Here is a 16,921-nt window from a genome sequence, read left to right as displayed (position 1 = left end):
CTAAGCCAAGATTATCAAGTAAGCAGAATGCAAGCAAAAGCATGCTTTGTGGAGTGTTTCTTTTGGGAGGAAAAACTAATGATGCCACCAGGTATTTTTAGCGCAGCCCATTTATTTATAAACAACATAAGTCTTTATTTTTTTGAACTATAAAGAATCAAACAATAAGAAATAATTTATTTGCTTCTAGCCTATGGTTTGATGTTTCCTCATATGAATTAAAAATGATGCAGTCGTACTAGACAAGGCTGTGATGATTGCCGCTGTCCTTCATAGGAGATTTGGACCACCATATTTCTTTTTTTTTATTGTTTGGACATTCACCAGACATGAATATCTTTTTGCATACTACAGACCACTTTAATGCTGCAGAGCTCACCAGTTTAACTCACCCATTTTAAAAGGCTGCACAGCATCACTGATCAGTGAGAGCTAGAGCCTGGCTCTAACCTAGAGCCGTCACGATGAAGGCTGTGTCTGCCTTGGGCCTGCTGCTTTCAGGTGCTCTCCACTGTAGCTGTGGCCTCGGCAGACAGACTGGCCCTTTCCAGAGTCCAGAGAGAAGCCTCCATGCACAGCATTGTTACAGGGAACTGGAGGAGTGTGTGCAAATGATGACACGATGACAATAATGATGTCAATGATGACATGATGACAATAAAGTATCTCAAGCGATCTGTCTGGGGCTGTAGTACAGCAGAGAAATACACCCTCCTGTAGAGCTGCGAAGACTGGTGGTCCAGGCAGAGGATACGTGTATGTATATGTATCCCACTGCGAGCCTCTCTTACAGGAGAAAAACTGCTATTATCTCCCTCTTGTCCACCACCTGGAAGCTCTGTGGGATGAGAACTTTGTGAACAATAGAAGTAATTTCATGGTGCCGTGCTTGCCGTCAGCTTTTCAAGCCCAAGTGACAGGTATCAGGTGGTGCCGGCTTCCAGTTGAAGACAGCCACCCTCCTCCTCAGTCACACTCAGGTGCAACACAGCTGAGTATGTGGAAGCGAGTGCAGCAGAGGTGTAGCAACAAACAGTGCAGACCATAAATTTGTGTTGCTGCAAAACACCAACTCAGGGAATCACAGCCTCTGTCTCTCAGTAGGGATTTTAGGGTGGCTGATGACCACACAGCTCTCAGCAATACTGCTGTTTGTAATGCACAGGCATAACCTACTTAGTGCTGTTTCTATTCCTTCCCTTTCCAAGGCAGCTTCTCCTGGCTGCATCCTACAGTCCTTCTTCAGAGGTCCGTTGGCAACCTTGTCTCTGCTCATGATTCACTCTCCTCCCCCATAAAGGTGTATCTCCAGTTTGAGAATTGTTGCTGTATATAACACAACTTTCCTCACAGTGGTTTATGTATCTGCCAAGACAAAGCATTGTGGTATTGCATTGATATGTATTTTGTGCAAAAAGATTCTAGTGAGATCAGAAGCTGTGTCTGTAGTTCAGCTCTGGTTCAAAGAATGGTGAGACAAACTTACAGTTTCGGGTGTGAAAAATCTCAGCTCTTTCACCTTCCCTCCAGGAGCACCCTGTATTGGAGTGAGGGTTTGGTTCTGCATTCACAGAAGGTGAAATTAATCATAATATGGAGGACTGGAAAGCAGCTTCAAAGACCTCATCGTTGTTGGCACTCTCATAAGCAGGTGGTGGTGTGAGTGGCTCCAGTGGCTCAAACCGGTCTTCAATACCTTTCACTTCATGGATGTCCGAAACAAACCGCTGCAGTCTTGGGGGCAGCACCAGCTGCAACTGCACCCTGGAGCCTGTGTCTGTCTCAGAGGTGTGCCTTGTGTCTGATGCCACTGACACTGTGAGAGCCTCCACCATCATCTCTTCTCGGGCAGATGATTCAATAACTACGTTGTAAGGAGGAGGCTCATTCAGTGGTGAGGGCACTAAGCCTGGATTGGATGCAATTGTCCATATTGCTGGAACTGACATGGTCATCACCTCCTCATAGGTGGGTGCTTCATAAGCAGCGTTTACCCTATGCACAAAGAGAGGAATGGCAGTTACACTCGTTATTTTACTGCTTAGTTTATGCAGAGGCAGGTAGTCTGGATAATGTAGTATAGGGACCGTGCTACAGTCAATAGATGGGACTGAGACAGGATATCTTGTGGTATTATTGTATGTGATATTCTGCCACTGGATCAGCTCGCTTGTGCAGCCAACTTAATGTCTTGCTTCCTGGTGTAGAGAATGGCTCATGTGACCATTTTCCCACACTCCCCAGAATAAGTAGAAAAACCCACACTGGGTTTTAGCCTAATTCCTAGGCTTAGCTTGATCACAGAATCATAGAATATATCAAGTTGGAAGGGACCCATAAGGATGACGTCCCTCATTTAAAATCTCCTACCAGTTAAAATGTATCACTAAGAATTACTAACTACTAATTATTTCTCAGAATAAAACAGGACCTTGCTTTTTTAATACATTAGCTCAATGTTCATCCATTTTTAAGAAGTGGAGAAAACTAAGTATTTTCATTTAGTTTAAACAAGGACTATCTATTCTGTGCTAAAAATAATGTCTGCAGAGAAAAATGTTCTTTTAGAAACATTTTCCTTTTTAGGTCATATTTTTAAATAAATAGATACTAATTTTTCTCTGGTGTGCCCCCAAACTAGCAAAGCCCAATACAGACTTCTTTTTATGTACTCTTTCTAAAAATAAACACGTAATAACATTTTTACCCTGCTACAACACCCTGTATTTGAGAACGTCAAGTAATTTATGGATGTGGATAATGATTATCTACATTATACAGACAAGGAAGCAAAGATACAAATAAAGTTAAACTCTTTAACTACAGTAGGCAAATTGGGGTTAAATTAGGTGCTGCTGAGAACCTGCAAAGATACACAAAGCCAAAAAGATGTGAGAGTATTCAGAGCCTCTCAAAATCAGGGCTTATTAGTGTCAAGTTGGATTTTTAAGTCTGGAAACACACCCAGTTACAAGTTCCTTCTTAAAAGTTTGCTGAGGAACAGTTGCTCTGGAGATAAGGTTTATAGAGCTTAAACCCAGCTAAGATTCAGTATTGCTTCAGCATTTTTTCTTTTTCCTTGTCTGACTCATTGTTTGGCAAGACTCGATTACTTGAAGAAAAATAAAACTGGGCCTGGATCTGTTTAACCTTGGAAATTGTTAGTGGATCAGTTCCCGGGGGGAAGAAAATACATATTGGACAAGACACAGGACATGCGTGGCATAAACATTTGCAACCTCCACCTGAAGAATGAAGGAAAACAACCTAAAAAGAACTTTCGTCATCTGAAATGGAGGCTGTGTTTGGCGCCCTAGGGGAAGGGCAGCAAAACAATACGTAAAATTGCCATATCTGAGGAGAGAGAGTTAAAGTAAGAGGAATAACCAGGTTGCTGCTTACCCTGCTTGGCTTTGTCTGCTTGGAGATATCTCATTTGCGTCACGTCGGTGCTGATTCCTCAGGTAACACTCAACAAACACACTCAGCAAGTAGCCGACCAGGCACACTCCCCCTACCCCTAGGAAGAAATAGCCTACTGGATTGATGTTAGATGAAATGGCCAGCATGGTGACCCCAATGAGAAGAGCAGCAGTGAAAAGAAGCAACAAGACTTGGCGGATGTTCTTCCAGTGTGTCTCTAACCACATGGTAGTATAGATGGTGGTAGCAGACAGTTGAGAACAGATGAGCAGTTAAGGGGACAGACATCTGTGGAAGATGGAATAGTTTTTTCAGCATGAAACATGAGCATACAAATACGTTATCAGTATCATGACCAAAATAAAAACATACATCCTCAAGTACATGCCATCATGAGAACACGCAGCTATGCACATATGTAATAAGTCTGGGAAATCAGTGCGTAAATACATGCCAATGTAAATATACTAGAATTTCCTATGTGAATGCATATTGAATAATGGGAATGCTTGGACACACAGTTGCAAGATATAAAATGCATAAATAGACCATCAGCACTTATTGCCAGGCTTATCTAAAAAAGTCTAGCTTCTTAATAGAACTTAGAGCAGTCTAGGATGCAGATTTGAGGTTACTATGAAAGTGAAATGAAGACTAACTTTAAAGGTTAATTCTAGGGCATTTGTACATTGCATAATGAAGGTTCAGATACTAGTTCAGATCCCAGAAGAAAAGTAGCCTTATTAATGGGGCTGTCTGCCCCAGTAAATTGAGCATCTAACTTCAGTGTAGCATTACAGCATTAACATTACTTTAGATTCTAGATATAGCTGGGGTATGTCTGTTTTTGCAAAATGTAGGCATCCATTTGAATATTTGCCTATATCCTCAGTTCTTTTTCTGTTGATGTGCTTTTTTGCACCATTCACAAACATGAGAGCCCCTCCTGTCCCCCATTTCAAACCCCATCTCTGTGAAAGAGACAGCAGTTGTCACTGTGTGCAGTCAATATGGAATTAATACCAGGGATCTGTGGTATTCAAGAACACCATAATTAAGGAGTCATCTTGCATGTGTTATACTAACTGTTATACCCCACTGTTTTGATGAAGATTCCCTTGAAGGAAAAGAGCATGGCATATTTTTAATGAATATGCATCTCCAAACAAATAAACAGTTTTATATAGTTCCATGTTACATTGTGTTTTTTGGCACACTAAATGCATTCCCTTGTTACAGCAAGACCAGATAAATGTATATATACAAATGCCAGAAAAAGAAACACATTCTTTCTGAACAGATTACCTTCTTATTACCTTTTTTACTGTCAGCTTTCAGAGCATACTTACCAGAGAGAGGGGAACAGTCATGTTTTAACTTCTCTCTTCATCACGAGGAAAAACGTGCAAGCTCTTTTGTCCCTGCTCCTTCTTCTTCTGACCTGAGGATGGGACACCAGTAAAAACTCTCCCTTCCTCCTTTTGAGTTTTCTTGTAGGGAGATGATGAAGATTTCTTTTGAAACTAAAAGCTGGTAACTAGTGAATATGGGAAGGTACCAAACGATGGGAAGATCCTGTTGTACGAGTTGTGCGTGGGAAACAAGAACCTCATTTTTCCAGGTTCTGAATCCAAAGCAATTTCTAGACGATCACACACCTTTTACTCTTTTGCAGCTCTTCTAGGTCTGTCCCGCAAAAGCAGGAAACTCATTAGGAAAGAGGGCGGAGTGAGCAGTGGGGGAGTGCTTACCTGTGTCGGATCTGTTTGGTCTGCTTTACTTTAATGAGAGAAACTCTGCCCTCAAAATTATGTTCTCCTCCTTGCGTAGCAGAGGAATCTTGATCTCTGCTTCATAAAGCAGGAAGGACTGCCAGCCCAGCCCACGTCACATGGCCCACACATAAATCTATTTATGAGTTCTGCAAAATGTAAATCCATACATTTTCCTATCCTGACTGGGTCCTGTTTGTCAAATGTTGTTTTGTGCCCTCTTTGATTTTACAAACAAAAGGAAAAAAGGAGGCAATGGGTTATTATTTCACAGAGAGCTGGGTTAAAATCCTTCTTACTCCCTGATGTATCTGGGAATGAGGAGTACTGATAAGCAACAGAACGGGTACTGAATTACTTCTTGAAGTCTGTTATCATCTGAACCTTTAGCGTGTGTCTGAAAATCATGGGAAGTTCTCAAATACTATAGTGTATTTATAGTGTATCAAATACCAGGAGCTCGCTGCAGCTAATGTTTGTTTAATAGGAGTATGTCCTACTACTAAATGTTTATTAATAGTATTCAGGTTGGAAGATTGTTCCAACAATAATTGCATGAGGTTTAACAAAGATAAATGTAAAGTCATGCATGGATGGAATAATCCCAAGCAGCAGTACAGGCTGGGGTCTGACTGACTGGGATGCAGCTCTGCTGAAACAGACCTGATGGTCATGATGAACGGCAAGCTCAACAGGAGTCAGGAGTGTGCCCTTGAAGCAATGAAGGCAAACTGTGTCCTGGGCTGCATCGGTAAGAGTGTAGTCAACAGATCAAGGGGCGTGATCATTCCACTCTACTCAGCACTTGGTAGGACACACCTGGAATACTGTGTACATTTTTGGTCCCCCCAGTCCAAGAGAGAAATCGAAAAATCAGATATGGTCTGGTGAATTGCTGCAAGATGATTTGAGGGCTGGAGAACTTTGACAACTTAAGGAACTGGTTTGTACAGCCTAGAGAAGGCTTGGGCAGATGGTGAGTGTCTACTCACAGTTTTCCAACGTCTAGTAGGTAGTTACAGAGAGGATGGAGGTACTCTTCATGAGGGTACATGGTGACAGGACAAGAAGCAACAGGAAAGAGGGTAAGTGTCTCTGGATATAAGAAAAAAAGTCTTCATGATGAAAACAGGGAAACATTGCAATTACTTGCCCAGAGAAGTGGAGGAATCATCTTGTCTGGAAATATTCAAGACTCAGCTGAGTCTAAAGCCCTGCTTTCAGTAGGAGATTGGACCAGATGATCTCCCCTTCCAGCCTAGATTTGTCAATGTTTCTGTTTCTAATATTTTTCCCTTATACCTGCCTTTTTGGCTGCTGACAGATAAAGGACTTTCAGCTCTGATTGTTACCCATTCTTCGCTTTCAAGAGAATTCCTTTGAAGATGGCAGACTTAAGAGCCATGTAAAGCGGAGGAAGACGGGCTTCTGGTGTGTAGTGTGTCATTTTGCAAGACTATCCTTTAAATGGGAAAACTGATTTGTTTCTTACAGCTCTTTCCATTTTGGGGTTGCCTAGTGTTGAGAGCACTTTAAGTGCTAAGGAAGATTTGACAAAACTGTTTTCACAGCCTCTCTGCACAGAAAGCATGACTGACTCGTGGTGGAATCTGGATGCCTTAGTACTTCCTTATAACTGGGGTAGCTGGTAGTTGTTAGAACTGTTCCTTAAAGATAAAAGATTTATATCCTACTGGGTTGAGGAGGGAATTAAAATATACTACAGACCCTGGCTAAGCGTTCTGTTTACTGAGCTATTGTAATAAAAGAGCATCACTACTCTAAGAATTATTTTCCAAGAAGATGGTTCTACTTTTTAAAGTAGCGACTGAAAGTGTGATTTGACAAGGCAGCTAAACAAACCTAATAGATAATTGCTGTGGAATATGGTAGTCCTTCCTCCTTCCTGCCTCTTCTGCATCTGCCAGCTGTCAAAGCTGTCAAAGCCTGTCCTCCTTGCAGTGATTCTAGTGCTCAGCTGATCTCTTGCTGAGCCACCTCAGCTGTCTTGGCTAGTGGGAAAGTATTTACGTATTTCCAGAGTGAATTTAGTGGGCTGAGTCTAGTCACCAAAGTATCGTCTAACCACTAGATCTCCATTCAAGGGAAGCAATGGGAATGCATAGCTAGAGTGGCGGAGGGGAAGGGAGGAAGAGTGGGAATAACTTCCAGGGCTGCAGTGAGCACTGTTTGATAGGCTCAGCCCAAACCTTTGGAGTAGAAAGAAGTTCCTCCTTGTTGGACAAAGTAAGCTGTACAGAAAGGTGTAGAATCTAAGACCCATCTTGTCCTCAGCAAATCCTATTAATTATGTCAGGGATTTCCAAGCAAATCCTATTAATTATGTCAGGGATTTCCAGCTCAGCCTGATGACTTTAGGCACCTCCCAGCTCTGGTGAGTACACTGACTATTGTCGAATCCCCCCAACAATCTGACTGTTGTTGGGATACCCCTTGTAAGTACCTACCCTTCTGTAGGCTATGTAGAAGGAGCCGAAGCACTTTGCTTGTCTGCACATTCTGCTGTGGGGAGTAAGCACATAAAAACTGCTTTGGGGCTAGACCTTTTTGCTAAGTTAGGAGAAAGTCAGAAAGGTGAAAAAAATCTTCATTATTTGGTGGAAAATTACCTCTGTTTTGGAAAGGCTGTATTTGATTTGTGGAGAGATAGAAAGATACAGGTTTTGCTGAAAATTTGTATAGTAGTTGTGATTGGTGCACCATTTTAAAAAATATTTCTAGACATAGTTATGAAATACCAGGTTGAAAAAGGCTAAAAATGGTAGATATCTCTGCTGCATTAGTTGTTGCTTGCATTACTTCAGATTATTTCAGTTGAAGTTCAGAGTTCAGTAACTCCTGTATATTTTACCTTCCTGTTCTCTGTTGTTCAATCATGCTGTGGGGACCAGACTTCATTTAACAGCAGATTTCTTTAGTTAAGACCACAGATTTCCTTTTTTCATTCTTTCCTTCTTCCAGTATCTCATTGTTGATCTACGTTCTTCATTCAGTCTCTAGGAAGCATTTCACCTTTCCCCTGTTTCATCTCACTATCTACTCTACCTCCTGCCCAGACTGCTACTAATTAACTTAGTACCTACAGTAAGCTCGGTTATCAGCTCGGTATGCAGAGAAGCTTGCTTTATTCCCAAGGGCTCGTGACGTACATACCATGGCATTATAATCTCTCTGTCATCACTAAATTTATTCTTCCCTATAACCTTGTCCTGAAGCAATTTCTGAGAGCCCGAGCAAGTACTGGGGACAAAGTGTTACTGAACCACCTTCTCCTGTCTTGTCTACCTCTCCTTTTGTCTCCCAGGTTATGGTTAGTCACCTTTGTGAAATATGACTTTGATTTTTCTGTTCAGGAGCGTGATTACGTTGTATCTACAGAGGTCATGGGGCAGCCATGGTTGCCTATGGTTGATATGTTTCTGGTCAGTATAATGTCTTGAGCAGGAGAAAGCAAAACCCCCAGGAAGTTTTGCCTGTGCTCAGATGTTCAAAAACTATGTGTAACTGAGAAATCCAGTTGTGCTTGACCTGCCATAGCTGAATGTTCATACATTTCTTGGGAGCTGGCAATCTCTTTTTGTCTTCCAGCTTAGTCCAGTTCTTACAAGGCAATGGTTGAAAGTTATTGTATGTGTAGTTGCTCTATGGTGTTTTTTTGGCCTGGCTGTCTTCTACCTGAAGTGGGTTTTCTCTATAGATCAGGGTTGAGATGTGGTCACAGGACTGATATTGCAAGGAGAGCTTCTACTGCTGCTACTAGTTCCTCACCTGTCTCAGGGGTACCTGAAAAGCATAACTCTACAGAGATGAGTCAGAGACACTTGTTATGTTGTGCAGAACTAATGGATTTCTATGTTCTGACAATGGGGAGTCACATTTAAGGTGAGAAGTGTTTCCAGGGCTGCCTGCACACCTAAAGTTCCTAAGTATTTAAAATTAAAAAAAGCAGCACCTCCTTTTCTGCCATGAGAACGACAGAAGAGTAACAAGCATTTACCAAGACTATGATAGATGAGGTTTTTTATCTCCTCTTACAGCCTTTCAAATTCACTTGTCACATGTTTCATTTTTTCTCTGCAAAGAAGAAAGCGAAGGCTAGAAACTTCCTCATCTTTTTATTCTGAATTCTCCTTAGGGCAGGAGCTTTAAAACTGTGAGGTTTCATTAGCATTGGTAAAACTTTCTGCAGCTGGTTTAGTTTAATGACAGAGCCCAATCTGGTCTATATTATTTACTTTTTGCTGGAGGACTTTCTGTACTTGTGTAGAATCTCTACACATTGCAGTACTTATACTGATGAAAAATCAGATGTTACTGTATATAGGATGTAAATTAGCAGTATGCACTCTTTTGAAGGAATTCACCCTGGTGACTGCAATGCTACTAAATGGAATACTAGAGTGACTTCTCCTTCTCTGCTAATTTAGAGTTCCTAATGTGGATCAGACAAAAGAGGAGAGAACTTGACTGTCACTAAAGGTGAAGAAGAAGGAGGGCAGTTAAGATCCTAGTGCTAGAATATGGTGAAAGAATCAAGTGGAATACCCAGTGTGGAAAGAGCAAGTGAGCAGAAAGAAATAGTTTCAAGATAAAATTAAGGAATCAACTGAGAATAGTTAAAAGAACACAGGAAGATCATTTGCTGTCATTGTAGACTATACTAGGTGTCTCTGGAAATAAGAGAAAATAAGACCTCTATACACTGAGCTGCTTTACTATAGAACAGTGTTTGCATTCCTTTTCTCCAGACGTAATTTCACCATTCCAAAACGGGAAAGTTTTCAGCCAAAGGACATGAGATGCAGTGAGAAAAGTTAATGTGTAATTGCCACAGAGTTCCTGTTCCCTATCTTCCTCCCTGGTCCTAGCCACATATTCTTGCTGCTGATGTTGCCAAACCTGTTATGCACTGGAGCCCTCCCTGACATGTTCTGAATTGCTAACAAGGCATAAAACTAACCAAGTAAAAAGGAAAAAAGTGCTATTTTCTATTGGGTTAGTAAACTAACTCACAAAAACATGCAGGAAGCGCCAGTATGGCCACAAGAGAGGAGAAGGGACCTCGTGGCCTATTTCTGTGTTGAAGAATAGGGGATGCCCTTTTCCTTTCAACAGCATTAGATGGTTCTGCTAGGGAACCACACCTGAAATATTTGGGAATTACCACCTAACATTAAAATATAGCCTCCTTGGGTTAGAATTCAGTGACTGTGCAACTCACTGTAATACTAAATAACTGTGGACTGAAAAGTAATAGGCATGAGAGGAGGAGAAAGAGGTTGGAATTACTGTCGCAGAATGTAGCTTCTTGAGCAGGAATTTGGCATTGTTCACTGTCACTGGTTGGTCCCACAGAGTCTCTCCTTGAGGCGCTCTTATGTTCCTATCGTATAATGTTGCACTTTCTTGAAATTCTTTCAGTAAATAGTGGGGTGGGAGAATGGGGGAGGTGTTGCCAGACAAAGAGCTCACTTACTTAACTGTTTTATTGATGAGCTATGCTTTGGAGAAAAGAGTACACTGCTGTTATTGGTACTGGTCACTCTTTGAGCATTGTGCTTTATAGCAAATAAAGTGCAGAATACCATGTGCTCCTCAGCACCTGTTCCCAGCCTAAGGTGCTCATAGTCTAAAGCAAGTGTGACAAAGCCACAGAGCAACAATTCAAGTATGGAAAGCCAGAGAGAGATAACTTGGTAAGAAAAGAAATAATTTAAAAAAAAATCAGTGAAAGCTATTTTAATAAAGGCTGGTTTTGCTTGAAAACTAGATCTATAGCAGTGATCCTTTTTTTGCTTCATTAGATATTCTCCGTTCAAAGGCAACACTTTGTTTCAGCGCTAGTTTTAGCACTAGTTTTCATAGTGTTTTGCTCCAGCCATGTGCCATAAAGGCAGCACACCTCAGAGAGAGAGGAAGCTCGATGCGGTTCCTTTTTCTTCCTCAGGAAAAATGGGTGTTATATTTCGGTTATGTCCGTGCAAATAGGCGTTCACAGAGGTCAGTGAAAGACCATTTTCTTTGTTACTTTATGAAAGCAAATAGACATGAGCTGAAAAGAATGTAGCTTTTATCTTGGCATGGTTCCTCAATGTGCGAGCTGTCAGTTTAGTGATACGTACAGGTTTTATCTAGTTCTGACATGGATTTACATTTCTAATGGACACTGCCAAATTAGCAAGAACACATCATAATGCATTTCTGGTATGTGCCATGATCATGCCCTGTAGTATTGCAGTTTGTATGGCATCTGAATTGTTATCCTGGTATATTCTAGCATGGCATTGTAAAGATGTTTTGGATGTTTTTTCCTGTGGGGTGAACTACTGTTTCCAAGGTCAATCATCAGCTGCAGGAACAGTCTCGTAAAGAGCACCATGCCACATCACTGCCAGACCAGGCTGCTGTTTGTAAATCAGCGCTGTGAAAGAAATACACCACTTTTGCTTTCTCCTGAGGCAGCAGCAGTAGTGATACTGCAACTCCTATTGTTTGTAAAGGGGAACTCTGTTTTATCAAGGCTTCTGTTGCTGAGAGATGGCTTTCTTGTTCACTGTAGGTGACCAAAAAACAGGACATGCAATATGTGGAATTAAGTGTCTATCTGGTTGAACTGATGGCTTTGACAGAATTTATTAATGGTGATAACTGTCTGCTTGTTCCACATCATGTCTGTGCTCATGAGAAGAGCGACTGGTTGCAAAGGATCTTTCCCTGAATATGAGAAGATTGCCCATGAAGGGAGAATTTCAGGATAGGGTGGTCATAATTCATGGACATCTGTGTTGGACTGAAGTCATATTTGATGCCAAAGATGATCCATGTGATGGTGCCACTGTTTCTTGAGAAGAGTTGTCAAGTCTACTGGCTACTGGCAACCTCTAATTCATCAGACTGTTCTGTGAAATCCCTTGCATATGAAAAATGTCAGAGTGATTCAGGAGACAGTGTTAACCATTTGAAAAGCTCTCATTGACACTTGGTGCATGGGAGATCATAGTTTTGGCTGAAGAGACTTCCTTGAATATATTGGAACTACTGATGAGGTATATATTCTTGTCCACTGCTTCCTCTGTTCCTCCCTGCTTCCTCCAAATTTTGTCTCCCTTGATTAAAAAAAGGGGTAATAATCTCTTGTCAGAATCACTGTTGTATGACCCTTTACTTCTCACACTTGAAATTGTGGCAGTGTGTGACACCCAGATCTCTCACAAGTTTCCAGTCTACACCTGATTGTAGATCCATTGATATTGACAAAGTCTCCAAGTCTCCACTGATACTGATGAAGCTTCCAAGTCTTTGATACACGGTGGTGCTACTTTTACCCTGATTCTCCTGCTCATCAAGCTCCTCAGCAACAACTTTGACCATCATCAAGACTTCCTAAATTCCTGCTTCAGCCATTGCTATGGGATGTACATTTGGCCATCTGAAGAGGAGAAAAAGGGCCTTCACGATGAGAGCTGACTCCTCTGCTTCCTTGGCAATATCATGTTCACCTGCTGTTCTTGAAATGATAATTGCAAAGTGGGGGATAGAGCAGAATGAGCAGAGGTGAAGAATTGTAGCCTTTCGGTGATTTGTTCAATTTCCTTTGAGCACTGTAAAGGCCAAATGATGCACTGATCTTTATGCAAAATCCCTGACAAGTGTTTGCTTGCTTATATTGAGTACTACAGCTTTCTGCATCTCTTGCTTCTGCTTGCTGCTTTCCCCTTGCAGCCCTGCCCTGAAGTGTCCTTGCATGGCAGCCCAGCTACAGTGAACTTTGTTAAGCTTGTCTCACAATTTCTGAAATTCCAAACCTTGAGTACATGACATGCAACATGAGTTTCTACCAGATCAACACTTCAGCATGGGGCTGGAGAAGGCAGAAATATGTTCATTTCCATGCAAAGTATGTATGGCTTATTTAATGTAATTAAGACCAAAATATGAGTCATTAAAACACTTCTAGAGAACTTTTCAGAGGTGATTTTTTTATGTTCATATTTTATATTTTGTTAATTTGCAGGCTGAATGTTTTTCTTACAGGTTGTGTTGAAACTGGTAAGTCAAACCAGAAGTGTAGAATCTGACTGTAAACATGTTTCCAAACAAAACAAAGACAAAAGCAAGGTTTCTTGTGAATTGTGGCTCTCTAAGTGGAGAAGTTTTGGGTAGAAATTGCCATAATAAGAGGTTTTCGTGGTAGGTCGATAAGAGACAAATGAAGTGGAACAGCTTGATGAACATACAGAAAAAGGTGAAAAATAAAACCTGGTATTCTCCAAATCAACACTGGATGTATGCCTTTGGATGAGTCAAGGGAAAAAATATTACTGTTTTGGAGTGATAGATGAAATACTGGTATTATAAACAAAGAGGCTGTGGTTAGCTGATTCTGCACATTTGACATGCCTATGCAAAACTCTTCAGGATGAGAGTAATTGGTTGTTGTTGCTGTTCCTAAAGTCTCTGGTTTAGCTGTTGACCCTTCCAAGTTCTCTCCATAGCATTCACACCAAGCTAGCTGGGGTTTGAGTGCTAACACAGTATAAATATTTACTGCCTAACAAATCTAACTTTCCTCATTTTGGTAGAGTCCCACTATTGATTATAGTTCTGCCTTTCATTCCATGAATATATTTACATCAGTTATATCAGTATATTTATCAATTCTTAATATTCTTTGAGAAGGAAGTAAACATCTTGCCCTCCTTTCATTATATATTAGTTTGTGCAGCTCTACTTGCTGTTAGAAGATTGCTGGATTTTCCCTGTTCTCAGTTTTATGTGTCACCGAAGCATTGCTGGCGTTCTGTATTTTAGGTCTACAATTTATAGCAGTTTAGAAATTGCTGGATGTTTCCTATTCCAGCCAAGTGGTCACTTGCTGTCTAAGAATGGCTGGATGTTTTTTATCCCATGCTGATTTCAGTGCAATCTACTAGGATTTTTTTGTTGTAGCAGTTCAGCTCCCTGCAGTCTAGGAATTTTACTGGATTCTTACTATCCATAGTGCTCTATGCAGGCTGATTTTCCAGTGGTGCTCAGTTGTGTGTCCTCTTCACAGAATCACAGAATCACAGAATCGAATAGGTTGGAAAAGACCTTTAAGATCATCGAGTCCAACCGTAAACCTAACACTACCAAGACCTCCACTACACCATGTCCCTAAGCACCTCATCCAAACGTCTTTTAAATACCTCCAGGGATGGCGACTCCACCACTTCCCTGGGCAGCCTGTTCCAATGCTTGACAACCCTTTCAGTGAAGTAAAATTTCCTAATATCCAGTCTAAACCTCCCCTGGTGCAACTTGAGGCCATTTCCTCTTGTCCTATCACTTGTTACCTGGGAGAAGAGACCGACCCCCACCTGTCTACAACTTCCTTTCAGGTAGTTGTAGAGAGCGAGAAGGTCTCCCCTCAGCCTCCTTTTCTCCAGGCTAAACAATCCCAGTTCCCTCAGCCACTCCTCATAAGACTTCTGCTCCAGACCCTTCACCAGCTTCGTTGCCCTTCTCTGGACACGCTCCAGCACCTCAATGTCTCTCTTGTAGAGAGGGGCCCAAAACTGAACACAGTATTCGAGGTGCGGCCTCACCAGTGCCGAGTACAGGGGCACGATCACTTCCCTAGTCCTGCTGGCCACACTATTTTTGATAGAAGCCAGGATGCCATTGGCTTTCTTGGCCACCTGGGCACACTGCTGGCTCATATTCAGGCAGCTGTCAACCAACACCCCCAGGTCCTTCTCTGCCAGGCAGCTTTCCAGCCGCTCTTCCCCAAGCCTGTAGTGTTGCATGGGGTTGCTGTGGCCCAAGTGCAGGACCTCGCACTTGGCCTTGTTAAACCCCATACAATTGACCTCGGCCCATCAATCCAGCCTGTCCAGGTCCCTCTTAGTGCTATCCAGGCCAGTGAGGTGCTTAACAAAATGGTTCACAGAATCATTTTTGCTTAGTTGTTCTGTCATTTAAGTTTGATATGGAAACACTATTTTGTGAGACATGTTGTCTGACAGTACTCCAAAAGGTTTAGGGAGTACTTCTCTGTAATAAGTAAACTTTAAGCCATAGATTCAGTTTTTACTGCAGGGCTGATAGACAGTATATCTTATGCATTTTATAAATATATGTGCACCTATATTGTACAGCCCACATATGCCAAATGGAACTGTGTCCTATTGTGATATGTACTGTACAAAAACAGTAGGATATGTGTTTAGCCATTCACACAAGCAAAATGTCCCCCACATTCTTCATTAATAGATTTTCTGGGTATTTAGTTAGAGTATGGTTCCTAAGTGGTAGACATGTTCTTACTGAATATCATGAAGTGATTCTTTTTAAGACGTTATATATGCCAAGTATTTGTCAAAGCAAGTATCGGCTGTTCTCTGCTGTCATACATACTTAAACTACTAGACCCTCCTTATTCTTTATGTGTCCTTATTGGTTAACAAAGAAATGATCCATTATTTTGTCTCCTAATGCTCTGCATAAACCATCTTTGCCACTTTCCTGGTGGCCTATCATTGTGGAATAATTGGTAGGTGCTTTTTGATGAAATTTTCCTGGGGCAGTAATCGTGAACAGTCTGCATATTGTTTGTTTACTGTCCTGATTCAAGTAAGTAACAATGCCCTCCCCTTCCTGTAATTAAAGAAAGACACTGTATTTCATGCTTTTCTTCTTTTGAGGAGTAATAGCAAGGAACGGGGAAGCAAGGAGACTGTTCCTGTAACTGAGGAACTGAACTCTGATTCAGGTAATCTCAGTTAAATTTCCAGTTGCTACAAACCTTTCAGCTGTGACTTTAAGCAAATCCCTTGGCTCATCACAGGTCTCTTGGAGAACGAATTTTTTTAGAATGGGGACTGACTCTTATTTTGTGCCTTGCAAATAGGGCCGAGATCTTGCCGAGCTATCTTGCAGCCTCCTTCGATGAAAAAAAGAATAGAAATGTTTCAGTGAAATACATACTTTCACAACATTTCCGGTGTTGATGGAATCTAAGAAATCAGCAGCACGAACTCCCCCCCGCCCCGCCATGTATTTATAAGTGAACGTTCGTACCTCGGGGTATATGTCCTATTAGGTTTCCCTAACATTTTTAGGGGACAGTAGTTTGCGGACGCTCCCTGCTCCCCGCCCGCACCGCAGTGGATCGTGCCGTCCACACTAATAAGCAGCTGCTCCCGCTCTTAAAGGGGCCGTGGCATCTTCCTCATTTCCTGGGAAGCCGCCAAAAGGAGCAGACTCCTGCCAGACGAGGGGGCTCTGGGCCGATGGTGTCCCAGCGCCAGGGACTCCCCAGCTTGAGGTGGCCTGGCAGGGGCCGCTCCCTGGCACCCCTTGTACTGCAGGCTGCTTTAACCCCTTCCGCTCCCTTCAGAGTTATAATGATTATTATATAGATAATGCACTAGTGTTTGCAAAAGATGGGCTTATTAGAGTGCCTTCCTCTACTAGAGCTGTCTTCACATCTCATGTTTTCCATCTGCCTGGGTTATCCTCTTGTTGAGCACCTGAGATATACTTTCAGGGCAAGACTTGCTGGATGTTACAAACTCTCTCTGATTTTCAGAGTGCTCTCACATATGCCAAGAAAATATTTACCTGCTGAATTATTAGAAAACTTGGTGGAAACTGGTGGTGAAGAATTTCAACTTGGTTATGATCTGATGCACTGCAGAGCTTGAAGCTCTTACATTTCGTAC

At 41.8% G+C, this 16,921-nt stretch overlaps 1 protein-coding gene across 4 annotated transcripts; it reads right to left on the bottom strand.

Moving 5' to 3' along the window:
• Positions 1-645: 645 nt before the first annotated feature.
• On the bottom strand, positions 646-16,394 carry TMEM139 (transmembrane protein 139). 4 transcript variants are annotated; one of them, XM_075510275.1, is made up of 5 exons: positions 16,278-16,388; positions 16,003-16,140; positions 4,773-6,290; positions 3,403-3,711; positions 646-1,995 (listed from the first exon to the last, which is right to left on the bottom strand). In XM_075510275.1, exons 4-5 carry the CDS (start codon positions 3,648-3,650, stop codon positions 1,587-1,589), a joined length of 657 nt encoding a protein of 218 aa, XP_075366390.1. In that variant the 5' UTR covers positions 3,651-3,711; positions 4,773-6,290; positions 16,003-16,140; positions 16,278-16,388; the 3' UTR covers positions 646-1,586. The 4 variants fall into 4 exon arrangements, with proteins under 4 accessions (XP_075366390.1, XP_075366401.1, XP_075366410.1 ...); XM_075510286.1 differs by lacking the exon at positions 16,003-16,140 and having other exon boundaries at positions 3,403-4,864; positions 16,278-16,394; XM_075510295.1 differs by lacking the exon at positions 16,278-16,388 and having other exon boundaries at positions 3,403-4,960; positions 16,003-16,027.
• Between the last annotated feature and the right edge of the window lie 527 nt (positions 16,395-16,921).

This window comes from Mycteria americana, chromosome 1 (genome assembly GCF_035582795.1).
Source record: "Mycteria americana isolate JAX WOST 10 ecotype Jacksonville Zoo and Gardens chromosome 1, USCA_MyAme_1.0, whole genome shotgun sequence".
NCBI lineage: Eukaryota > Metazoa > Chordata > Aves > Ciconiiformes > Ciconiidae > Mycteria > Mycteria americana.
Note: the sequence above shows the minus strand (reverse complement) of the source record. Positions and strands in the feature narration are given on the sequence as shown.